Source organism: Chlorocebus sabaeus, chromosome 5, assembly GCF_047675955.1.
Source record: "Chlorocebus sabaeus isolate Y175 chromosome 5, mChlSab1.0.hap1, whole genome shotgun sequence".
NCBI lineage: Eukaryota > Metazoa > Chordata > Mammalia > Primates > Cercopithecidae > Chlorocebus > Chlorocebus sabaeus.
Window position 1 is genome coordinate 22,878,898 of NC_132908.1, and position 27,000 is coordinate 22,905,897.

Consider the following 27,000-nt stretch of genomic DNA (forward strand, 5'->3'; position numbering starts at 1 on the left):
TAAAATAAATTAAGTAGCATATATAAAAGACATTACAGAATGTACAACTATTGATTAATTTTGCCTTTAACATACTGGACGATTTGGACTCCAAACCCAACATACAGTCACTCAAACTTTTCACAAGAAATTTATTGCTAATAGCTGTAGTGGGAAAATGATAAGCCAACTTATGTATTAATGTCAGGCATGATACCGATGCTTCAGATTCATCATAATATACCTGAAATCCCATTCCCAGTAGCCCCAAGTTACCCTCCAAAGTGATGTGTTTTTCGTTGTTGTTGTCGTTTTTTAATGTGCCAAGTATGCCTGAATTAAATGACTTCTCTGTGGGACACTAAACCTATCCTTATTCCAGAGTCACTGTAGCTCAATCATACATACCTAAAGTTAACAAAATTTTGTGGTGGCAACTTCTGACATGTTCTCCACAAGTCTTGAAGTTTTTTGTCTTGATCCTGCACACTGAGAAAAAAAACTTTTAAGTATAACAACTTATTAAAACACCGATTAGTAATACCCTATTAATATGCTATATTAAAAGTGAGGCCTCCATTTTGACAGAGAAAGCACACTTGGAAAACAGCCCAGACTATGGAAATAAACAGATTTAGAGTCAAATACCAATTAACTGTTTAACTCTGAGCAGTTGGTTAACCTTCAATCTCTGGATGTGCAAAACAGGGTAAGTGCTGATTCTGCTGAACAATTTTAGGCGTCTGCTGAACGATTTTGAGGTGGTTTTGTGGCAAAACCACCTCCACCAACGCTTGGCACATAAGAGGCAAGACACTACTGAAAAATCTGTCTAGAAAAAGTGTGTACTGATGTATAGCTTCATGGAGCCCAAATTCTCTTACCCTCAAGCAGCCCGGCCACAGATCAGGGGGCTGAGCTCCCAGGCACCCAGACTTCTGGGCCTTTCCTCGCTTGCAATACTGCACACCGGCTACACACCAAGCAGCCCATTTCTGTTGTGAAGCAACTGTAAGAGCTCTTGCCCTCCACGGGCGCAATGTACAAACTTGCAGAGACATAAAAAAAGGGGCAGGGAGGAGCCTGCAGAGCACGGCCTACTCTGCTGTCTAGGGACCAAGAGTGATAGAGAGGCCTCCATAACACCACTTTGAACTTGAAACATCCTCCAGAATGGAACCATTCTGGAGAGTACGGACAGGGATTAAACATAATTACACTTTAGAGGCCAGTCGATGTGTTACTGGGATGGAAGCCCACCATGTTGACAACTCTCAACTATAGAATCAATATACCAACAGACAGACATCTTCTTTTACAAGTTTATTTCCTTGTAATAAACAAAGAAATCTTTTATTTCTAGGCTACCCAATAAAAGAAATCCCACAACTCTCCTTCACCTAACACTGATGTTGGATTCCACTGAATTCTGTCCCATAAACATTAATACCGACAGTAGGCTGGTCCCCAGGCAGGGTTCCAAAGACATGTGATGACTAAGAACTTGTCTCTGAACTTGAACACCTCACCATCTACCAGGGACAAAGTCTCTCATTTCACAGTTATAGAGAAAAGCTCAAATGTGGCTGAGCACAGTGGCTCATGCCTGTAATCCCAGCAGTTTGGGAGGCCGAGGCAGGCGGATTGCCTGAGGTCAGGAGTTCGACACCAGTCTGGCCAACATGGTGAAACCCCGTCTCTAATAAAAATACAAAAAAATTAGCCAGGCATGGTGGCGGGCACCTGTAATCCCAGCTACTTGGGAGCCTGCGGCAGGCGAATTACTTGAACTAGGGAGGTGGAGGTTGCAGTGACTCTAGACTGTGCCACTGTACTCCAGCCTGGGCAACAGAGTAGGACTCCATCTAAAAAAAAAGAAAGGAAAAAGAAAAGAAAAGCTCAAATGCAAAACCTGGTTAAAGAGACGAGTGATGGACTCACATCCACTGAAGTGTAACTGATCAGAAATAAGTGGCTCTTATTTGATCATGGCCTGCCTGAGGGGAACAGGGGCAGTGTCCGCAGACGGGGAAGAGGACAGAACAGAGGTGACATTTGCTCCTCTTCCCTTAGTGGTGAGGAGTAGGCACTCTGGAGAGGAGGGGAGTCAGTACCATGAGAAAAAAGACGAGGAGGTGGGCTGGCCAGCCAAGCAGAAGCCTCTAGGATTTTAAAACAAAGCTGTCCTGCTTAAAATCAACTGTTCCTAGACAGACTGAAGCTGAGGGTGGAGGGAAAGGGACAAAGAAGAGAAACATAGCATTTGGGCGTCTGGTTTGAATTCTAGCTCTGCCAATTACTTGCTACTATCCTGGCCCTGTTCCCTTTTCGGTTTCCTCTCTGTAAAATGTGGATCACATCATCATCTGCCTTTTATAATGTTAAAGATTACAGGAGGTAATAGCTACAAAGATGAGCACAGTACTGAGCACAAGAAAATGCTCAGTAAATATTAATGTCATCATTATACAGCTGACAACACAGGATCCACTTATATGCAATTTTTTCAATAAACATATAGGAAAATTCCTGGAGATCTGTGAAAAACTCACAGATGAACTGAAACAGCAAGACCAACACCTTCACTTTCTCTACTTCCTCAACCTACTCAACATGAAGACAACAAGGATGAAGACCTTTAAGATGATCCACTCCTCTTTAATGAATAATAAACAGATTGTCTCCTCCTTACAATTTTCTTTCCTTTTTTTTTTTTTTTTGAGACGGAGTCTCGCTCTGTCGCCCAGGCTGGAGTGCAGTAGCCGGATTTCAGCTCACTGCAAGCTCCACCTCCTGGGTTCACGCCATTCTCCTGCCTCAGCCTCCTGAGCAACTGGGACTACAGGCGCCCGCCACCTCGCCCGGCTAGTTTTTTTTTTTGTATTTTTTAGTAGAGACGTGGTTTCACCGGGTTAGCCAGGATGGTCTCGATCTCCTGACCTCGTGATCCGCCCGCCTCGACCTCCCAAAGTGCTGGGATTACAGGCTTGAGCCACCGCGCCCGGCCACAATTTTCTTAATAGTACTTCTTCTCTAGCTTACTCTATTGTAAGAATACAGTATATAATACATACAACATACAAAATATGTGTTAATTGACTACGTTATCAGTAAGGCTTCCAGTCAACAGTATGCTATTAGTTGTTTTGAGGGAGTTAAAAGTATTACTTGAATTTGCAATTACGTAGTGTATCACTGCTCCTAATCCCCATGCTGTTTAAAGGCCAATTGTATCATTGCACAGGTAAGTTTGCATACAGCTCAAAAGGTACACTGCCACGGGTCAGTATGACCTGTATCCCCAGTTACAGGGCTTTCTTCAACATAAAGGGGGCTAGAAATTTGCAAATCCATTAATATGGATACCACTCTACGTCTTCATCCACGTAACACAAATTTAAACCAATGCCTAAGTGGTGACTTCCCTACACTGATAATTACATTACTCGATATTTTTATTCTAAACATAAATAAGAGCTGAGACATGTATTATTTAACAAATATGCTATTTTAATGTTATGACCCCTGAGAATAAAATGATTTACAAATAGAGCACAATATCACATCATTCCCTTTACAACTCTGTGTTTCTTTAAACTTACCTTGCAATTTGTGTCCATTCTTCATACAGATTAAAAGTCATCAAAGGTTCAGGCAATTCCCGTAAATAGGATTTTAAAGCACCTGAAATCATTAACACTCTCTTTGAGTATGAAAAAGGAGTAAGGCTAAGAATCTTGGGACATATTATTTTGCAGATCGAAATGATCTCAATTACAATCTTCCAAGGTGTATACAACAAATCGTTAAGTTGGCAAGAGTGGTTAGAGACTAAAATGTTCAAAAGACAAATTCAATCTCTTGCAAAAACAAAGTTTTAAGAGATTAATTACCAATAAATTTAGTTTTAAAGTCATTCCCTTAATAGACATAATTTCTCTGGGTAGATATGAATTTGGTGGGGGGAGACTGTGAAAGATGGGAAGAAAATACAAGTATGTCTCCAAATATTTGCATTATAAGCTACTTCCTCCTTTAATCATCAAGAAAATAGAAAAATAAAAAGGAGTAAAGAAGACACATGTGAACATTACATTAATATACACTAAGGAATTGTAGCAAGAGGCCACTTCGGTTTTGTCGCTTAAACCTACAATTGAAATGGGATTTTAACTGACCATCTGTCTGAGACAGAACCTGCCCACTGCCTTGAGGGTGACTTGATTTGCAGACAGTCTTTGGCGCTCACCTGCTACAGCATGGGGGTCTGAATAGAACTCATCCAGGTGAGAAGTAGAACAGTCCAAAGCAGCTTTCAGCTTCTTTAACTTGGAGGCCCCAGCCCCGATTCGGAAAAGGCCCTAAAGATAATGAAAAGCCATCAGCATCAAGAGCAGGTTGGGAGACTCAGACTAAGCGGCAGTGTGTTCTGATGGGGATTTCCCGACTTCTGCTCAGCTCTTATCTATGACGGCGGTGTTACTGCCTGCCCTACAGGGCTGTCAGGAGGAACGACGAGGGCCGAGCATGTACCCAAGCACAGGGACAGGCAGGAAGAAAATTAATCTAGGCAGGATTTCTTGACCTCAGCACTACAGACATTTTCGGTTGGATTATTTTTTTGTTGGAGGTTGTCCTGTGCCCTGTAGGATGTTTAGCAGCATCCATGGTGATACGGTTTGGCTCTGTGTCCCCACCCAAATCTCATGTGGAATTGTGATCTCCAGTGTTGAAGGCAGGGCCTGGTGGGAGGTGACTGGATCATGGGGGTGGATTTCCCCTTTGCTGTTCTTGTGATAGTGAGTGAGCTCTCACAAGATCTGGTTGTTTGAAAGTGTGTGGCAACTCCCCCTTTGCACGTGCGCTCGCTCTCTCCCCCCCGCTCCCCTACGTCAACACTGTGCCTGCTTCCCCTTCGCCTGCCGCCATGACTGTAAGTTTCCTGAGGCTTCCCCAGCCATGCTTCCTGTATAGCCTGTGGAACTGTGAGTCAGTTAAAGCCCTTTTCATCATAAATTATCCAGTCTCAAGTAGTGCTTTATAGCAGTGTGAGAATGGACGAATACACATGGCCTCTATCTACTACTAGATGACAGTAACACCTCCTCTTCTCAGTTGTCATGATCAAAAATACCTCCAGACCTTGATAAATGTCTCTTGGGGAGCAAATCTAGCCCCAGACAAGAAGCACCAACCTAAGCTGTTAGAAGGGGAGTGGCTGGAAGCAAACACAAGGAGGGCTTCCAGGGTGTTCTTTGATCTGAGTGCCGATTCCACGGGTGGATTTAGTCATGCAAGCGTATCAAGCTGAACACTTATGATACGTATGCTTTTCTGTGTGTATGTTCTATTTCAATACGAAGTTTTAAAAAGGGGGAAAAAAAAGTCTTGCATTTTGATTCTGGCCCTGACCTGGTGTAAACTCCCTGCATGCTGACTTCCTTATTTATACAAGAATAATAATAAAAACCCTTATTTGGTTCATGGGGGGTTTGGGGTAAGAATCCCATAAAATTAAGTATGTAAATGATCCCCACCCAAAAAAACTGCATAATACTATGCAAACTAAAGCTCATTAGCCCATTAGTGCATCAAGAAATCTACTGTCACAAATCACAACCAGAGTTTTAAATGAAAAAATCAAACAGGACACAAAGAGGTCAGGGTATACCACAAGCAGGAAAGATAAATATTGTTCTGTAAAACCTTTGTTTCATTCACAGACAGATAGGTATCATAAGGACCAGGGTTGCAATTTAAAATATGGATCATGGTGACAAAAGCTTGAAAGTCACTGTTCTATACAAAGCAGACAACGGCTGTATAACTAAGGGAGGGGGTGGACAGGGGGCTGGTGGGGAGCATGGAGCTCTGGGCAGAAAAAGGGACACAGAGACCTGGTGCACAGGATCACGAAGCTCCCCTCACCTCCTCCTTCATGCCTGTCTCCAGGAGCAGCATGACACAGGCTTCAATGGGCAGCGCAATCTCGCGCCCGCTCCTCTTCAGGTGTTCTTCCAGGGGAGTCCCAAAGGCTGGTTTTTCTGCCCACTTATCTAGAGCAGCAAATTGTTCAGTTAGACACCCAACAAACTCACGGCATTACCAAGCTATTTTCTCCCCAAACTACCCAATGCACTTTTCTAGCAGACTGGTAGCTGAGGCTCTGGGAACAGGGGATACATCTGTTCTATTTGCTTTCGTTATTTGCCATCTACTGGAGCAGCACAAACTACGGACCAGGCTGGGGCAGTGACTTGCGGAACAGAAGCCTGAGCGCACGTAGATGGCACCCAACTCAGGCTGCCTAGAAGCTGCAGTGGCGCGCTGCACCTGCACCACGCTTCAGTAACACACGCCAGTGGGTTTAGTGGGCTGCCTTGCACTAAAAGGAAGATTCGCCAGAGCGTACTGTTTCGTTGAAAAGAAATTTATTCTAGCCATGCAAAGCCTTCTAGCTAGAGGACAAGAAATAGACTCTTTGCTATGCAAAAATGGAAATAATCTCTGAAAATTTCAAACACAAGTTAAGCATCTGTCATACAAGACTGGAGATGGCCAACGTGAACTCTCCACGTTGCAGTTACTCTCCATCAGATGCGACATCTCCACGGCATGCAGTGCTTCAGAACGCCGCATCCCCAAACAGCTCCGAAAAATTCTGAGTGGAAAGAAATGCAGTATCTGCAGCCCTAAAGCAGCTGAAGGCTATGCTGACGGCAGGAAAGCCATATTTTAGATTATCTTCAGGTCATGAGGCAGCTTAGCACAAATACAATGAAGCAGTAAAATAGAAAGAAGAATTCAGAGAACGGACATATGAATTAGAATAAGTAGTATCTGGTTCAGTTTGGCCTGCCTGTGCAAGCTGCAGAGATACAGTGCTATCTGAGCAGCTTGCAGAAGCAAAGGAGGGCAAACCAGTTGTGAAAACTGCTCCAGGGAGAAACACTTAAATCTTTCCAACAACGGGAAGGGTTCATGTCCTTCTCTGCACCTTTACTGGCCCCTTAGCAGCTCTGCTGTTAGAAAGCTGGGTTGGAAGAAGGCAGTATGTACTCTGGTGTGTCCTCTTACACTCTCTCGTATGTCACAGCAGGGGTAGAGGCCCTCATGATTTGCACATGGGGAAGGAAGAAAAATAAAATCCCACAAAACCATAGAACCGAGAGCTTGTGGAAAGGTAAAAACGGATGGAAAGAGCAAGAGGTAAAGAGTGAAGAAAGGGGGGAGGGAAAGGGAGGTGGGGGACAAATATGAGGTGCAGGCCACCAGCCACTCTCAGAATTGTGGGGAGCCCAGCACCAGCCAGGGGAATTTCCAACAGAAAATGCATCCGGGGGTCTGGACCTTCCCAGAGGTCAAACCTTACCTGAAATACTGTGTCCCTTTTATCTAAAGCAATGATTCACAATACAGGCTGAAAATGGCCACGTGAGCCTTCCACTAGGGGATACGCTGGAATCACCCCGGGGAGTTCTGCAAATGACACCCGCCACTGCCTTCACCACAAGCCCAACCCTGTAACGTTAAGGGGTGGGCATGCTTCAAACCTCTGCTAGAACTTTCTAGTAAACACTGGACAGAGTGTATCCCACCTCCAAGCCTGGTATAATGTTAGCAAAAGGTGCAAGTGAGAATCACTGACCTAGAAGCAAGTCATAAGGCAAACTCCACCTCAGGCACTGGCCTCTTAAACAACAGACCTACTATGTGCCAGGTACCGCAGGAGACATGTGACGTTCACAGAGACTCCCCACCCTCAGGGAGAGGGCAACTGAATTGTGAAGGGAATATGACAAACATGTAAACACAGAACAATCAGTAACGAGACGAGACATATTTGCTAAGTCATGGCAGATCGATGGTATAGACGAGGGTCGCAAATGCAATTGTCTAGAGGAGCCAGTTAGGTGGCACAGGGGCACGAATCCTGTTGGGAGTGCACGACCTGCCGACAGGCGATAACCACTCCTCCGCACCAAACCAACACTGCCACGAGGGAAAGCAGAGCCAGTGTCGCCAGATGCTCTCAACTTTCAGGAGAAGCCAGAAATCAGGATTGTTACATCAAAGCATCTGGTTTTCACATGACGACAACCAACTTTTAACAATTTTTAAAGATACGGCTGTTTGCGACTTCTGGTGTAGACAATAAATGCTGGCGCAAATCAGGAGGCAAAGTGTTTGCCATTGGCTGCAGTTGTCAGAGAAGGCTTCTCAGAGGAAGTGAGGTTGGAGGGGGTCTCCTGAGACGGACAAAGATTAAACAGGCTGAAAAATGGGCTAACATATCTTTGTGAGGGGCAATCGGCTGAGAAAAGATCAGGAATTGTGAGTCTGGGAATTTACATCTTATCCCAAGTTCACGCCAAGGCCGTGAGAGCATGGAGCAGAGCAGGCCAGGGGAAGGAAGGATGGCAGAGCCTAGGGCAAAATGGACAGAACTTAGGCACTGGATGGAAGAGAGGAAGGAGAAAAGGGTTCCAAGGTTAAGATCTGAATCACTTGGAGAAAGGTGATACGAGGGAGACAAGAAGGGAGAAAGGGACAGTTGGTGTAGGGAGAGAACTGGTTTGCTTTTTGAGCTTAAGGTGAGGGCTGTTCATCACAAGGAACCGATGCTTAGGACGCTGCAAGGATTAAAATGCACGTAAGAGGCAAAGCTGTCCAAGTGAAGGGATTTCTAGGGGAAAGGGGGCGAGAAGTGAGGGTGGGAGAGAAGAACGAAGGTGCAAGGACTGGACCTCAGAAAGGCTGACTTCTGGGTAGAAGACAGAAATAGAGCAATATATAATCCTTCTTGAAGAAAATTTTTAAAAAGAAATGGAGCAATGCAGAGTCCTCACAATGAAAGAAGAAGTCAAGTGGTGCAAGGAGATAAACATGAACAAAGAAGAGACGGCCCATGTTGGGTCAAATGCCAGGATCTGACGGGTGGTTGCTGCTCCTTTGAAAACTGCAGTATGCTGTGCTCTTTTTTCCTAAACAGCAGAGTGATTGGGGGTAGACACAAGACTGCAAAGGACTCAGGGGTGGGAAGGTGGTAAGAAAACACAGGTGGCAGGCAGGATGGGGTCATCTGAAGTGCCCACCAGAAAAAATGAAGCAGAACCAGATTAAACGGGGTGTTGTGTTCAGGTCAGGAAGGCACCAGATTACCACCAACTGACCATGAATGTGACAACGGAGTCCACGGAGGTGAGGGGGTCGTGGGGGGAGGTCACACTTTTTTTATATAGTAAGGACAAGCTAAGTCTTTCTGAAAACAGAGAAGACAGCAAGGAAAGAAGAGACAGAACCAAGGTGAGAGGTAGGTACAAGGACAGGCAGCGGTGGGAGGGGTTGAACTGCAACTTCGTGAAGGGTGACCTCAGCAAGAAGGACAAATCGCACTTCCTCCACGGGCTGTTCCATCCTAACCTCTTCCCTGCCCCATCCCCGCTCTCCATGGCTTCCTGACATATTTCTCTAGGGAAAATACCCTTGGGAAAAAAATAGAATGAGACTTCTAGTCTAGCCTGGGCAACAGAGTGAGATCTTGTCTCTTAAAAAAAAAAAAATGCTCAAAAAATCCAATCTTCTTGTTTTTCCTCTTGTTAATCACCTCTTTCAAATCAGACTCTAAGTCACTCAAAGGTTACAATGATAATCTGTCTACTATTTTGTCCTATGCGGGGCCCAGCCCATAGCAGATATCTCATAAATATATTTTCTTGATGCTCTGAACTTGCCCAGCAAGAGTCGGTCCCTAGGAAGGTGGGAACATTTTCCAGAGACCTCATTCCTTTGCACTGTGACTCAACGCCATTCTCCATGAACTAGGACTCTCGATTATTTGGGAAGGCAAGGGCAATGGCTGAGAAAATCAGACACATTGCACCTGAGAATGCTGAAGAGGTGACTATCTGATCAGTCAGGACATAAAATTTTATAATTCCATAATCCAAAAACTTTCAGGCACAAAGCCAGAACCTGTGAGGATCTCTTGGAACTCGGGGGGAGAAGAAGTGGCATTCTTGAAGGTGCTGGTATGTATGCACCTCCACAAACCACCCCCACCCCGCAACACACACACACACACACGCTCAGTCTCAAAATCACGAAGTCATCCTACTCAGCACCTGGCCTGATCCCCTGTCAGCTCAACACCAGTGGTTCTGCAGAGGAGCGTAAGCTCCAAATGTCAGGTATATAGCACAGGTGAAATAGACCCAAGGATGGCCGAGCAATTTCTGACTCAACCGCTTGTGCCATCTCTGCCAGTAAATGCTCTAATGGTAAATCAGAGAGACACAGCATCAAAAGCTTTAGGGAGGAAAAAAAAAAAAGCTTTAGATGCCCAACTTAAAAGTCAGCATAAGGGGAAAGTTCAGTCTGCACCTAACTCGCAGATAAAATCTGCAGTGTGCTTGAATACGACAGGCAAAATATTAGTGCTGACAAGAACAAAAGCTTAGTATAAAGACAAAGGAGGAGTCTGAAAGAAGTGACCACGGTCTTAGGATTCAATCACACTTGTTATTAAGTGTGACGTGCATGATGTGGCATCAAGTACTGGCTTCTCTGTTGGAAAGTCCAAAATATTTTCCCTAGAATGGATGCTCTCGGAGTCACACGGCCAGAATTAAGTCCTGTGGAACAAATAACTGATGTGGAAAAGGATCATTCGATGCTGGACTTTTTCAAGCCTCTAGAAGATGGGAAAACATACAGGCACTCCCCCAAAGAGGCCAGCTCTCTCTTCAACTGAAGGTTTCAGAAGAACTACAAATGTTCTATTAGTGTGTTAATTTGGGTTTGGAAGAAGTTAGAGATGCAGCAAGGAAGATGAAATTATGCCGGGAAACAGTACCCTCCTAGGCAGAGAAGCTTTATCCCAAGGATGTGCATGCAGAGGAGTCAGGGTGAAGAAGAACCCAGGCAGAGGTGGCAGAGGCAAGAAGGAAGCATCAGCCGCACGCGGGTTACATTACCTTGATGGGCTCGCATTTCAGGGAGGGTCTTTTCTAAGACTGCTAATGCTTTTCTATGGTAATCTGCTTGGGCTTCTAATAACTGAGAACAGACCCACATTCAAAAACAAAAGTAACGTTAGCATCGGATGGACACACACACAATGGCTGAGCAAAACTAAAAATGAAATCTTTTGCAAAAAAGCTAAAATGACTCCATTTTAATAATGCTTTAACATTTTGTCAAGGGAAGCTGCTTACCGTAACAAAGAATTTGCCGTACTCCCCTTCTTTGGCCATAAAGTTGTACATGTCTGCTGCAAGTTGATCCTGGGTAAATGGAAGAGGAGACGTTACTGAAGAAAAAAGAAGTGAAACAAAATGGCACCTGAGAACAATCTCTGTGAGCTCTTAGATGAAAAAGTGATGCAAAGCGCCACAGATTAAATGTCCATCAACTGCCTGATACAACCATACAGAAAGAATCAGGAAGCCTCTCATATGACTGACACAGAAAGATCTCCAAGATACATTTTTAACACAGCTGGTTAAGAAGCAAAGTACAGAGCATTACTTATGGTGTATTATTAACATTTGGGTTTAAAAAGGGGTGGAATGGCTGGGTGCAGTGGCTCACAGCTGTAATCCCAGAACTTTGGGAGGTTGAGGTGAGCAGATTACCTGAGGTCAAGTGTTCGAGACCAGCCTGGCCAATGTGGTGAAACCCCGTCTCTACTAAAAATACAATAATTAACCAGGCATGGTGGCGGGCGCCTGTGATCCCAGCTACTCAGGAGGCTGAGGCAGGAGAACTGCTTGAGCCCAGGGGTGGAGGTTGCAGTGAGCTGAGATGGCATGCCACTACACTCCAGCCTGGCAACAGAGTGAGACTCTGTCTCAAAAAAAAAAAAAAAAAGGGCTAGTTGCGGTGGCTCACGCTTGTAATCCCAGCACTTTGGGAGGCTGAGGTGAGTGGATTACAAGGTCAGGAGATTGAGACCATCCTGGCTAATACGGTGAAATCCTGTCTCTACTAAAAATACAAAAAATTAGCCAGGTGTAGTGGCGGGCGCCTGTAGTCCCAGCTACTCGGGAGGCTGAGGCAGGAGAATGGCATGAACCTGGGAGGTGGAGCTTGCAGTGAGCCGAGATTGCGCCACTGCACTCCAGCCTGGGCAACAGTGTGAGACTCTGTCTCCAAAAAAAAAAAAAAAAAAAAAAAAATGGGGTGGAAGGGTATGTCATATTTTCATATTTTTATTTTGTTTTTGTTTTTGTTTTTTTTTTGAGACAGAGTCTCACTCTGTCACCCAGGCTGAAGTGCAGTGGCACAATCTTAGCTCACTGAAACCTCCACCTCCTGGGTTCAAGGAATTCTCCTGTCTCAGCCACCCTAGTAGCTGGGATTACAGGCGTGTGCCACCACACTTTTTGTATTTTTGGTAGAGACAAGGTTTCACTACGTTGGCCAGGCTGGGCTCAAACTCCTGGCCTCAAGTGATCCGCCCAACCCAGCCTCCCAAAGTGCTAGGATTACAGGCTTGAGCCACCACACTCAGCAATGTCATACTGTTATTGTCACATACGTATAAAAATACGTCTTGATGAAAAAAACAAGAAATTAGTAGCAGTTATTACCTACTGGGAGCAATGGAAATTAGGCAGGAGGAGGATAATGGTGGACGGAAGACTTCATAGTATACTGTTTTACACTTTTTCATATCCTAATGTAAATTAATTACATATATAAAACTTAAATAATTTTGTAAACAGTGACAGGCTGAGTGTGGTGGCTCACACCTACAATCCCAGCACTTTGGGAGGCTGAGGTGGGAGGATTGCTTGGAGCCAGGAATTTGAGACCAGCCTGGACAACAGGGCTAGATCTAGTCTCTAGATGGCTAGATGGAGTCTTGCTTGCACTGTAGCCCAGTCTGGAGTCCAGTGGTGCAATCTCAGCTCACTGCAATCTCCATCTCCGGGTTCAAGCGATTCTCCTGCCTCAGCCTCCTGAGTAGCTGGGACTACAGGCGCACGCCACCACGCTCAGCTAATATTTTTCTATTTTTTAATAGAGATGGGGTTTCATCATGTTGATCAGCCTGGTTTTGAACTCCTGACCTCAAGTGATCCTCCCCCCTCAGCCTCACAAAGTGCTAGGATTACAGACGTGAGCCACTGCACCCGCCCCCAAAAAAACTTTTTAAGTGACAGATTAGGCAATTAGGTATGTATTTCCAATCTTCAAAAATAAATATACATAGGAATTATATATATGAACATTTATATGCTGGAAAATACGTATGTAGAGAGAGAGTTTTTTTTTAATGTAATGACTTCTGTTTTTGGCATCAAGGTACACAAATTAATGTGAAGGGCCTCCCATTTATGATAAAAACTTGGAAATGCTAGTTAGGAGTAATGAACATCCTTTTAGAATAACTGGGAAAGCAATAAAGTAAATTCCTTGATTCCCCTCAACCCCACCATACACACACACACACAAAGAGAGAAAGAAGAAAACGAAGCAGAAAGAAAGAAAAAGTCAGAAAGCTAAGCATCAATGGAAGCTGGGGATGACCTGGGGCAGGTTTGTGCCAGTCTTGGTGACCAAGGTGTTTGAAGCTTTGGGGCCTGGTAAGGAGAAACAAGTATACATGTATCATGCATAAAGAAAAGATTCCTGAAGAACTGTACCCTAAACGAAAGAACAGATTAGAACAAATGCACTTAGCATCACATGGGAATGATAGGGAAGTACATCTGTTTTGGAATGGGCTTTAGGTCTGAGAAACATCGGCCGGGAGATTTCACAAACATAGACCTGCTTTCACGAGGGTTTGAAGTTTAAATTTACTGACATGTGGTCCCAGAAACCCCAAACTGATTTAAGTTTAATTAAAAATGGACATGGACTGGTAATACTCTCTGGGAAGCCTCATTCCCAATCCCTGATAGTCCCACAGATAAAGCCCCTCTTAAAATGACTTCACAATAATTACAAAACACATAAGGAAATAATCCACCATAAGCAAACTCCTACCACTCTCACAGAAAATTTCAGAAAACAGAATTAACAGAAATTACCAAATAAGTATATTTAAAATGATTTACAAGAAACACTAAAAAAGAATAATGTAGTATCAAAAAGGGCAGATTTGAATAATTAGAACTTCAGAAATGACAAATATAGTCAATGAAATTAAAAACTCAAAGTTATTTGAGTAGCAGACCAGACACAGCTAAAGAGAAAAACAGTGAAACGGAACATAGATATGAGGAAATTACCCACAAGGTAAGCATAAAGAGAGGAAGAGGCAGAAAATATTTCCATAAGATTTTACCATTTGAAGTACTGACAAGTGTGGAAGTTGAGAGAAGAGACATCAGCCCATGATGACTTCCCAAACCTCTACCCAAATTTGTGTGCAATAGACAAGAGCTAGGTTAGACCAGATATTAAGAAGACTGCTGGGTAAATGACACTGACAAAGCTACAACTCTTTGGACCACAAATAAGCCAATGTGACATTATTTTACTAGAAGCATGTATCTGAATATCATCTTTTAAACATAAAAACTTTTTAAAACAAAGGCATAACTTTGTGAGTTTAGTTTTAATTTCTACCCACTATATTCTTTTTATATTTTTATTATATTTCTACCCACTATATTATTTTAAACAAGTCATTTAACTACAGTTAACTGATCAAGGTTTGCTACTTTGAAAAGCAAAGTATGTCATGACCTAAATGAACTAAAATATAACAGTCTTAACATTAGCATGAAATAAAAAAAAAAACAATTTTTTTAAAACAATGAAAAATAAGAGCAGGAAAAAATCTAAGTCAATGCAGACTTAGACTCTAGAGACTCCCCAAAGACCTATTCCTTTACCATCTCAAATAATTTACCACCTCAAATAACATTCAGAATGAACATCTATCTACACAGGTGGATGCAGAAAGAATGAGATCACGTGACCATCTAATTTATCTATAATTTAGGAGATAAAAGCTCTATTTCTCCCAAATTACAAACCAATTGTTCAAGCAACATTTTAAAAGTAATCCTTATCTTCTCCAAGGATATATGAGCCACTTGCTGTATATTAAATCCTACATTATAGCATTCATTCCAGAAAACCTACACTATTTCACTGATCTATTTTAATGCTTCTTATACAGTTTTACTTCTTTTTTTTGTTTTTCTTATGCATTTTTAATTGCTGTAACTTCATTACATGTTTTGCTATGGTTTTCTTTCCTTTTCTCTGACTTCATCTTTAAGTAAGCTTAGACATCTTGTCAAGTTTTTAAAAATATCCTATTTGAATTTAAAATGTTTATTCTAATCATAAAATAATAGAGTCTTAGACAGTAAGAAAGAAAACAATAAAACCTACCTTTAAAATCATTCAAAATATTCTGATAGAAATTATTTAAAACATCAAATAACTTACATTTGAACTTTCATCCCTCATTTGCAAAAACCGAAAAGAAAGATGCAAGTACACATTTATCAAGGAATTCTCATACCTTGCACTGTTCTACTTTATTTCCAGCTTCATCCATCTCTTCCTTTAGAGTATCTATTTTTGATGGAAGCCCCTGAAAGTTGGTTCCTGAGGATTTGTGAGCTTGGTTCCACCTGCAAAACAATGGGGTCGCCAGCATTTGAGAACCAGCTGTGTATACTCAACAGCTGGAGGTAGGACCTAGTGGAGATAGATCCTTCCTCAAAACTGATTCTACCTGGAAGGGGTATCACTGCCCAGGATGCCAACTTCTCTTGAGCTTATCCTCTAAGAACAGAAGCAGGCAAAAGGAGACTTTAGTTTCCCACCATGACAGGACTCTCGTAGTGCCAGGAGTAGTGGTCTGCTTTGAGCATAACCAACCACATCTTGTCTCACACAAACTCCACTACTGGAGAAAAATCCATGGAATCCCTTTCTTGTGGTGGCCAATCATGGAATCCTTGCCACTGGAGGACAGCAAGGTGGTCTCCTTGCTCTCTTGCTTTGAGCTGAAATGTTCCCCGTGCCACTGGGAATCAGCTCCTGCTTCTGAGAACTTCTTGTGGCTCTTTCTACTACCATACTACCATCTGCGACCTATGATTACTTTCAGCAAGTAAAAGCCAGAACTTCAATAGTGTAGCTATCAGGCTGGGTGCAGTGGCTCATGCCTGTAATCCCAACACTTTGGGAGGCTACGACGGGAGGATCACTTGAGTTGGATCAGTTTGAGACCAGACTGGACAACACAGCAAGACTCCATGTCCACAAACAACAATAACAATAATAATGTAGGTATCAATCAATAGCAATGAAAGCACTAAAAAAAAAAAAAAAGAAACTATAGTAATAATAGCGGATAAGTCGGAAATAATCATAGAAAACAATTTTTGATTTTCAAATGTGCTTTGATCCTCTGAAAATGGGTATGTCTGGTGTTGTGGAAAGCTCTATCACTTTAAATGTAAACACAGATGTTATAAAATGCAGCATGAAAACCCATGTTAGCTACTTACTAAACTTTCTAGACTGCTGCAGTGCCCCAAAATGCCATGTTCTGCCCACTTCGTGTTCCTGACGTGACACACTCCTCCACCGAAAGGCTTCGGCAAGTCCACCAAAGCAAAACTGGAGATGCTATGTTGTGAAAGGAGCATAGACTTCCGAGTCTGACATGTCCAAGTTTGGAGCTCAGCTTTACCCTAACTAGTTATGTGACCTAGTTAGTGACTTAGCCTCTATGCATCTCAGTTGCCTCATCTACAAAACTCACAAACACTGTCTGCCTGGCGGAATTGTCAAGAGGAGGAAAGGCAAGAAAAATGTGTGTGCACGCATATGATGTCTGGCATATAATGGATTTCTACTTAATTATTACCACTTTTTGTCCAGGGAAAAGCAAGAGGAATGAGAAAAAGTAGAAATATTCAATTGTTTTAGCTTCTCCAACACCTACTGTGATTAAGTGAACAAGACCGTGAATGCAAGATCAAGAATCAGTATTAAAATCACCTATGGGATACACGCACTCGAGGTGCAAAATTCCTGTCAGATAAACATCTGAAATACTGCTCAACCAACTTTAGTGAGGGAGCATTTGCTGCCTTGTTTAATTAATCATTAGAACATTCTTCTTTCTCTTGAGCAAAAATGTATCGCAGGGTGACCTGCACTCCCAGCTACACAGGATTCCAATCACATGTACAGGCCAGGCGTAGTGACTCACACCTGTAATCCCAACACTGTGGGAGGTCAAGGAGAGAGGTTTACTTGTGGCCAGGAGTTTGAGACCAGCCTGGGCAACATACCGAGACCTCGTCTCTACTAAAAATAAAAAGCTGGGCTGGGTGCAGTGGCTCACGCCTGTAATCCCAGCACTTTGGGAAGCCAAGGCAGACAGATCACCTGAGATCAGGAGTTCGAGACCAGCCTGGCCAACATGGTGAAACCCTCTCTCTACTAAAAATACAAAAATTAGCCAGGGGTGGTGGCACATGCCTGTAATCCCAGCTACTAAGGAAGCTGAGGCAGGAGAATCGCTTGAACCCGGCATCTTGGTTGCAGTGAGCCAAGATTGTGCCACTGTACTCCAGCCTAGGTGACAGAGAGAGACTCCATATTTTAAAAAAAAAAACGAAAAAACAGTAGGTGGGTGTGGTGGTGTGCAGCTACTCGAGAGGCTGAGGCAGGAGGATCCCCTGAGCCCAGGAGTTTGAGGCTGCAGTGAGCTATGATCACACCACTGCACTCCAGCCCAGGTGACAGAGAACATCACATGTACACATGACCAGGAGACAGTGGACTTTGCTGTCAGAATCCTAACACTGCAATTTATGCTCTTGAAGGCACAAAGCAAGTCATATAGATAATACATGCAGGTCCCTCCCTTATCTGCAAAACGAGCCTCCTCTTAAGAGTAGGGAATGTTATACTAACCTCTACCCTGTTCCCTCCAAGTCACATGGAAAGGCCCATGCATTTAGAGTCTAGCACAAAGTCGGGTGCACACTGAGCACCCAATTGATATCAGTTGAAAACACAGATGAACAAATGAACATGGATTGGTGCGAGAATCAAATGGGCTGACATACGATGAAAGTAGCTCGATCCCTGGCATGTGGCAAGTGTCAGGTAAGTCACTTGATAATTGCACTAGCAGAGTCTTCACCACGTGTGAATTCCTAAATAAACCTTTTCTCATCTCAGCATTTCTTAAATCAGAACTCATCTTCACAACTGACTTGTACATTTAATAAACTGGTGTTTACTTTCTCCAAATCACCTGATATTAAATCAGTGATGCATCTAATACTCAACCACTTCTTAGAAACAAGGAAATGCAGCCCTTTTGTTACAGCCATAAATCTGTAATAGAAGCATCAGATACAGAAGAACTCAATAAATGATAGCTCTATCACCACACATCTGTCAAACAGAAATAATCATATCTGCTTCACAGGACTGCAATGAGGATGAAAAGAGCTGACAAAGCTGGGGTCAGCCAAGCCACCTGCTTTTGTAAATAAAGTTTTATTGGAACACAGCCATGCCCATTCATGTATGCATTGCTCATAGCTGCCTTTATGCTACAACAGCAGAGTTAAGCAGTTACAACAGGGAGCAACTGGGTTGCAGCACCAGAAAGATTTACTATCCAGCCTTTTACAGAAGAGGTTTGTCAAACCTTGTGATAAAGCAGGAAATAGGACTGAGGCTGGTGGTGCCAGTTTCCCCATTCCCAACTGTCACATGCCTGAGAAGAAAGCCATGTAAGTCAGTGACAGAAACTCCACTGAAGGCCAGGTACCAAGGCTCATGGCTGTAATCCCAGCACTTTGGGAGGCCAAGGTGGGAGGATCACTTGAGGCCAGAAGTTCAAGACCAGCCCGGGCAACACAGCTAGACACCATCTCCACAAAAAATTTTAAAAAGTAGCTGGGCACTGTGGCATGTGCCTGTAGTCCCAGCTACTTGGGATGTCATGGCAGGAGGATCACTTGAACCTGGGAGTTTGAGGCGGCAGTAAGCTATGATCGCACCAGTCTGGTGCAACAGAGCGAGACCTTATCTCAAAAAAAAAAAAAAAAAAAAGAAAAGAAAAGAAAAGAAAAGAAAAGAAAAAAGCCAAAAAACTCCATCAAGGACAGAGCAGAGGGAGCAGTCCTGCCCTGAATCATGATAGACTCCTTCGCTGACATCAGTCCCCACATCAACAGCGTTGATTTGGCTACACTGGTTTACATGAGTTCCTGCCATTTGAGTGTCTCCTTTCTCGGTACTGAAGGTATTACAAGTACACAGGGTTTGTGACACAGCGGGACCCTCATGAGCTGTCAGGGCCACAGATGTGTTTATTCCTACACTCTTAAGAGTTGGGCTCTCAGAACTGCCACCGTTCCCTCTGCCGTTAAATATACTCACTTCATTTTCCTTAGATGATTTCCTTTCACTGCTGGCTCACTAAGAACAGGATGTTCTAACGACAACCCCACTGCCACGCTTGGGAGAACGAGGCCTGCAGGGAGTGCTGGCATGCTGGCACCCAGTCTGGGGGTCAAATGCACAGATTGGTGACCATTTCTATTGTGTCCACTGTCAGTGGTCTTCCTTTCCCCGGTGGTGGGAATGGGACACGATGCTGCACTGCTGGCTCAAGCCGTGTGTTACCTGGCTCTGACGGAATCCCAGTCTAACACCAATTTTGCAAGCTGTTTCCTCTGTTTCTGGATGTTGGGAATCTCCACCTAAAAGGAAGAACACACCAAATGGGATGCACTTCAGGGCTTTTAGGTTAACCATTTTAAAGGACAGTATTTACAAACATTTTTTCTCTAAAGCAAAGGATTTTGTACCTTCGATTGACTCCCCTTATTTCCAAAAAGAAGTGTACGTTAAAGCCAGCAACGACTGTTAACATTTTAACATTCACTGTCCAGCCCACACCACTCTTGGCTCTTTCATGCTGCACGGCGAAGCACCCACCTCGGCTATGCCGCACAGAGGGTCCACGATCTCCTTCTCCACAAAGACTTCGTGCTGGGAGAGCTCGAGAGCCAGCTGATTCTCAGCATCTCCACACGTCTCCAGCATCTTCCTTTAAAAACAAGACACCCCAACAAAGAGCATGTGCTCATGAAATCAGGCACTGGATTACTGTGTGGATGCAGGGCTGCTTGCCATGGGACAGGAACGCATTAGGGTGCTACCTAACAGAGCCTTTAAAATAAAATATTCTAAATTTAGGGTGTTGCCTAAAACATGAGTCCACAGATATGTGCTTTAAAATAAAAACGACTGTCTCAGGCACACACTTTGTGTGTGGGGGTGGCAGAGGCGATGTGTGAACAGTGAGATAACAAATTACTCAAGAATTAGATTCTCAAGTCAGGTGAAAACCAAGTGCTCACAAAATACTCTGAAAATCTTTTAAATTAGACATTAAGGTCATTACATGTTATCTTATGTCTCTGAGGCCGGCCTTGGCCAGGCTCCCTTTCTGCTATGCAGATGAGCTAGCCGGCTAATACTTAAGGGCCCTGTTACATGAATATCACGTTTCCTTGTAGTGTTCTTGCGAACATGCAGCTGATATCATACAAAGTACATATGCAGTGATATAACTCCGCAGTCTCTATCCCTCCCTCCCTCTCCTTTCCTTCCCGTCTTCCCCTGCAAGCTCTCTGTGGGATTCTTTTGACACCAGAAATGCATGTGGCACTGGTGTGGGGTGGCCATGGTGTCGTAGTCAGGAACATGCTCTCTGGTGCCAAGCTGGCCAAGTCTGAATACAGGCTTTGCTCTTCTCCCGCTGTGTAGTCTCAGGCAATTTCCCTGCCCTCTCTGTCAGTAACCTCGTCTGTAAAATGGGAGTGATGCTGTGTGTTAACATGGTTCTAAGTGCTGATACGACCAACCTCCTAGGTTGTTTTGAGGATTAAATGAACTATTACTTGGAAAACACTTATAACCATGCTAGCATGCAGTATCACTCTGGTGTGATGAGGATGGCCATAGAATGAGGAAGCACCAACAGGAAAAACTTCCAGGCTCGAGGGAAGGAGGATGCTGGCAGGTGGGCACAGGCCATGCTCCTCCCAGGGCCCCCAAACATGGTAGCAGACAGGAGAAAGAAATGGTGAAGAGTGGGAGGAAACTACTCTCCAAAGGACAGCGAGAGAACTGCACATGCTGAGAAACGGACTGAAAAGTCTGAAGGCCTCATCCTGCTGGGAAGCAGGGCTTACTTCACAGCCAGAGAGAGCAGACAGGGCTAGAGGATACCAGCCTCACGGCAGGAGCAGACAGAAGGAAGGGTATACCTTCCCTCCTACAATAAAAACTGCTTTGTTCTTACTTATATTTTAAAATTATTTACAGAATACATGCCAATTGTAAAAAAAAAAAAAAAAATTCAATAATTCAGAACATACACTCTTTTTAGATAACTACCATGGATGTTTTGGTGACCACGTGTAAAGGATGTGACTCTAAGAACTGAAAGGGTCTGGTCAGAGTTTCTAAATCTGAGCTAATACCTGGAACACAGAAGGGACCAGGTTCTTTCTGTCCAAGATTAGGAGAATAGGCATTGATCCTATCAGTTGCTTTTTTGTTAATGGCCCTTTCTGCCATCCAACTCCAGCCTGACCCCTACTAAAAGAAAGATTCTCCAGCAACCCGGCGGCCTTGACCCCACTTTCTCCCAAGGAGTCTGAGCCGGTCTCCTAGCAGATGAGCCATGCCATCAATGCTCACAGTTCCTCTCACAGGTCCTACATACACCACCTGGCTCAGCCACTTCCACCAACCCACATGGTGCTTGGCACTCTGAAGGCAGCAACTCTTACCCCAGGAGAGAGTCTTCCAGCTGAGTTGATGCTTCTTGCATATTCTGAGCGAGAGCTGTCAGAGGCAGTTTTTTCTGGAAGACAGAAGACAGTGTGTGTTTTTTCTCATTATTATTTGATACCCATTCTCAATGATCTTTTTCAGAACATCATTCATTAATTTCTCCTTCCAGGCAAATTACACAGGTGGGACACGGCCTGTCTGGGTTCAGGTTCTGGTCTCATAGGTATTAGCTGTATGATGATCTCTCTGTTTCAGTTTGGGGCTATCTGTTGACTAAAGAAAATATATCAAGTACCTAACACATTGTAAGTATTCAGTAAATGTTAGCTGTTATTATTATCGCTATTGCTGTTCTTCTGCTTATTATTATTTTTGTTTGCTTTTTTGAGACAGGGTCTCAGTCTGTCGCCCAGGCTGCAACGCAGTGGCATGATCCTCCACCTTCCAGGTTCAAGCAACTCTCCCGCCTTAGCCACCGAAGTAGGTGGGATTACAGGCCTGCGTCACCATGCCCAGCTAATTTTTGTATTTTTGGTAGAGATGGGGTATCTTGACCAGGCTGATCTCGAACTCCTGAGCTCAAGCGATCTGCGTGCCTCAGCCTCCCAAAGTGTTGGGATTACAGGCGTGAACCACCACACCCAGCCTGTTTCTATTATTATTAACGAATCAAAGCACACTATGTTCAAGGCACTAGGGACATCAGAGAGAAATAGACTTTGTACTCTAAATGGTTATCCCGATAGGTAAATACAATAAAGTGCTCAATTTCAAAAGCTTTTGCCACAACACTCATTCTTAAACTGGCTTTTTTTTTTTTTTTGAGGCAGAGTCTTGCTCTGTCACCCAGGATAGAGCGTAGCGGGGCAATCTCGGCTCGTGGCAACCTCTGCCTCCCAGGTTCAAGTGATTCTCGTGCCTCAGCCTCCCATGCTGTGATTACAGGCGTGCGCCACCACACCCAGCTAATTTTTGTACTTTTAGTAGAAACAGGGTTTTGCCATGTTGGCCAGGCTGGTGTCAAACTCTTCACCTCAAGTGATCTGCCCTCCTCGGCCTCCCAAAATGCTGGGATTGCAGGTGTGAACCACCGCACCCATTCTAAACTGGCTCTTAATTTGGCTATCATTCTAAAATGTAGCTTTACTTAAATACTAAAAACTTTTAGCTAAATATCCAAACAGTTTTTGAATACAAAGCCACTCATTTTCCTACGAGAGATTTGTTTTTCAGCTGGCAATGACCACAGAATCACCTGATCTAATGTTCTAATCGTACAGTCAAGGAACCCGAAGCTGAAGGAGTTAAGTGGTCTAGCCAGGCACCCCAGAGAGAGGCAGGAGTCAGACCTGAGTGCTGAAGGCCCCGGCCTCTGTTCAGTGTCTTCCCTATGGGCCAATGGCTTATCTTAGAAGAGGCCTGGCAAGTACAAGTGGGCTGGTTATAACATCATAATCTGCTAACAAGAAATGCTTTCAATTCTGCAGCAACCCAAGTAATTTCATCTGCCCAGTAGAAAGGACATTCATGTTAAAAACACAGGGTCCACCCCTGGCATGTCACCTGACTCTTCTGCCTCCAAAGGGCTCCATCTGATACAATAGCATATGTACTGGCTTGTACTGGACAGACCGTCTCTGCAAGGCTATACAACAAGCTACTAAGAGCAGTGGCTCTGGAGGAGGGAACTGGGTGCCTGGGGAAATGGGCTGGAAGGCACCTCACTGTAAGTTCTTTTGTATACTCTGAATTTTGAGCATATAAATGTAGAACCTATTCAAAACAGTAAACTGAAATTTAAAAATAAACAAAGGCATTTACCCATTTCCCCACTCCCCAAATTATTGATTTTTTCATTTTAATTTTTTATAGAGACAAGGTCTCACTATGTTGCTCAGGCTAGTCTCAAACTCCTGGTCTCAAGCAATCCTCCCACCTCAGCTTCCCACAAAATTATTTTCAAATAAATAAATAATGGGCTCCATCTGTGCTACGAGGAGACTATTCCCCAGCTGCCCCATTTCTGGACAAGGAAGATATGAGAATAATAGGGGATAACTCCTACCTTCTGGTTATGCTGCCTTTCTAAAGGAGGTTAAATACCTACTAAAGATCAATGCAATAATTAAGACAAATATACTGTGCAACTCTGGAACTTTAGGAGTCTGTGGAAAAAAAATAATAGAGAAGTCTATTTTGACAAGTATCACTCAAGATGGCAGCTGTAAATAGTTTTGTGGTCTCCCCAACCTGACCCCAAAGCCACAACAATCTTGTTTCCTATGTATATAAACAAGGAAACTCTGCTTAACATATGGGTTCATTAATCAAGTATCAACACTGAACTCCTCCACAGGGAGGGCTTTGTGCTTCCTAGAGGTGAACAGCTATCATCAGGGATGAATGAATGAATGAATGAATGAATGAATTATTGAGACAGGGTCTGGCACTGTTGCCCAGGCTGGATGCCAGTGATATGATCTCAGCTCACTGGAACCTCCACTTCTGGGGCTCAAGCCATCCTCCCACCTCAGCCTCCTGAGTAGCTGGGACTACAGGCATGTGCCATCATGTATGGCTAATTTTTTATTTTTTAGAGAGATGGGGTTGTGCTATGTTGCATAGGCTGGTATTGAACTCCTGAGCTCAAGCAATCCGCCTGCTTTGGCCTCCCAAAGTGCTGGGATTACAGGAGTGCAGCACCATGCCTGGCCAGGGATGAATTTTAAAAGCTCTAAAGACTTAATTTGTAAAACGCATGCCAATCGCACAAAAAGAAAGAATTGTCTAATCTAATAATCTATCCTATCTGACCCATGAGCGTTGTACCATGTCAGTGGTGGCTGGACTGAGAAGGTCACCTGCCCCATGTCTCTTTCCTGCCATTCTTGCCTCTTCCCATGCAGGGAGCATGAGAGGCCTTTGGGAGGCTCCTCCTGTGTTTTCTAGAGCCCTGGAGACTGCTGCAATTTTCTCCGTATCAGTCTTCTCTCACCATTGTTGTGGTAACTCCTCTTCCCAAGTGCAAAGTGTAGGCATCCTCAGAACCCTGTCTTTGGTACTTTTGTTTGACATTGGAAAAGGAAAGCTAAAGCATTAGGTTTCAGAAACGAGGACCAAGCACTTTTGCCCCAGGGGCCTGGAATATTCCCACCACCTGCCACTAATTTCCCTCCTTTATAGGGCAGACACCACCTCCTCCAGGAAGCCTCACTTGACTACCTCCCTCTTCCTCTGGTACCCATCCTGGGCCCCCCATAACACCCTGTGCATGTTTTATTGCGTATCTTGTTTTATAGTGATCCACTTGCATGCATGTCCCCCACAAGACCATGAAAACTTACATTTCATTCATTTTCTATCTCCAGCACTTGTACACAGTAGGTGACTGATAAATATTTGTTTCTACTGAATATATGTGACACTTGGACTGTGTCTCAAGGAAGACAACAGGAACTAGATAGAACTGTGAGAGACAGTGACATATTTGGGGACTGGTGAGTGTTATGTGGCTGACACAGAGTGTGAATAGGAGGAAGTAGGAGACAGTGAAGCTGATAAGGAGAAATGGAATCAGCTGAGAAAGGGCTTAAGCCATCTAAAGAGCGTGGACTTTATCCCAGGCAATGGGAACCAGCCAGCGTCCCTCAGAAGGGGCACTTCTAGCATTAAGATACTTCCTGTGTGGAACTATTTCACCAGGCATTACAAAACATTTAGCATCTTGGCCAGGCGCGGAAGCTCACGCCTGTAATCCCAGCACTTTGGGAAGCTGAGGAGGGAGGATCACTTGAGGTCAGGAGTTGGAAACCAGCCTGGTTAACATGGTGAAATCCTGTCTCTACTCAAAATACAAAAATTAGCCAGGCTTGGTGGCGTGCACCTATAGTCCCAGCCACTCGGGAGGCTGAGGCAGGAGAATCATTTGAACCAGGTGGCGGAGGTTGCAGTGAGCCGGAATCGCACCACTGCACTCCAGCCTGGGCGACAGAGCAAGATTCCGCCTCAAAAACAAACAAACAAACAAAAAAACGTTTAGCATCCTGGTTCACCCTCCAAACGTCAGTGGTGTCTGCCAGTCCCTTTGATGATCGAAACTGTCTCTACACATTTCCATATGCCCCCAGGGGTGTAATTCTGGTCCCTGTTAAGAACCACTAAGCCAAGATTCTTTTTTTTAGGCAGGAGGATGATAAGATTGATTTGTATTTCAGGAAATTGACTCTGGTGATTGGGTTGAAGACACACTGGAAAGGAAATTATAGACAGGAAATGTAGCCAGGAGGTGACTATAACAGTCCAGGTGAGAGGGAGTCAGGTCTTACATTAAGGCCAAGGTGGCAGAGATGGAGTGGAGGTGAGCCATTTAAAATATTCACAGAGAGAAATCAAAGGACTTGCTGATCAGGCAGTTATGGGGCTTGGAGGATAAAATAAAAGCGAGGCCCAGCACAGTAGCTCATGCCTGTAATCCCAACACTTTGGGGGGCCAAGGCGGGAGAAGTGTTTGAGCCTAGGAATTCAAGACCAGCCTGGGCAACAGATGAGACCTCATCTCTACTATGAAAAAAACAAAAAACAAAAAAACAAAAACCATTAGCCAGGCTTGGTGGCGCGAGCCTGTAGTCCCAGCTACCTAAAGGTTGAGGTGGGAGGATGGTTTGAGCCCAGGAGGTTGATGTTGCAATGGGCCAGGATCATGCCACTACACTCCAGCATGGACAACAGAGTGAGACCTTGTCTTGAAAAAAATAAAAAATAACAGGGAATATAAGAAAGCCCCCAGTTTCCAGCCTGCATAAAAGGGTGGACAGAATTCAGAGAGTCAACACAGAAGGAAGAACTGATCATGCATGCTAGAATATAGACATCTAAGACAGTAAGTTTTTTGCTTGGTTGAAAACGGCTTAGAAGTCACTGGCATAAACACATCAGTTAGAAGCCATAAGAACAGAGGAGGTGACCCAGAGAATATGACTTGGAGAGTAAGGAAGAGAAGCAGAGAACCTAAGGAAACAACGTGAAAAGGGTGAGTAGAGCAGAAGAAGGCAAGAGAAGGACAAGGAGCTGCAGGAAGCAGAACCAGTAGGCCGGGTCTGGTTCTGAGGGACGGAGCTTTGCGGCAAGTGTGGAAGCATAGGTGTATGCAAACTTCCATTCCTGTGACAGACATGATTGCGGAATCCTCACTGTTGT

General features: G+C 44.0%; 1 protein-coding gene across 5 annotated transcripts in view; it reads right to left on the minus strand.

Annotated features, from left to right (window-relative positions):
• Positions 1 to 27,000, minus strand: part of ARHGAP17 (Rho GTPase activating protein 17) — a 98,379-nt gene that overhangs the window by 30,577 nt on the left and 40,802 nt on the right. For all 5 annotated transcript variants that reach the window (XM_007988210.3, XM_007988160.3, XM_007988200.3 and 2 more), the window contains exons 4-13: positions 21,801 to 21,874; positions 19,936 to 20,047; positions 19,621 to 19,697; positions 15,473 to 15,584; positions 11,196 to 11,264; positions 10,956 to 11,037; positions 5,908 to 6,035; positions 4,229 to 4,340; positions 3,582 to 3,663; positions 388 to 468 (exon numbers count right to left, since the gene is read on the minus strand). In XM_007988210.3, the coding sequence (XP_007986401.3) occupies positions 388 to 468; positions 3,582 to 3,663; positions 4,229 to 4,340; positions 5,908 to 6,035; positions 10,956 to 11,037; positions 11,196 to 11,264; positions 15,473 to 15,584; positions 19,621 to 19,697; positions 19,936 to 20,047; positions 21,801 to 21,874 (929 nt within the window). The remainder of the gene's footprint in view (positions 1 to 387; positions 469 to 3,581; positions 3,664 to 4,228; positions 4,341 to 5,907; positions 6,036 to 10,955; positions 11,038 to 11,195; positions 11,265 to 15,472; positions 15,585 to 19,620; positions 19,698 to 19,935; positions 20,048 to 21,800; positions 21,875 to 27,000) is intronic.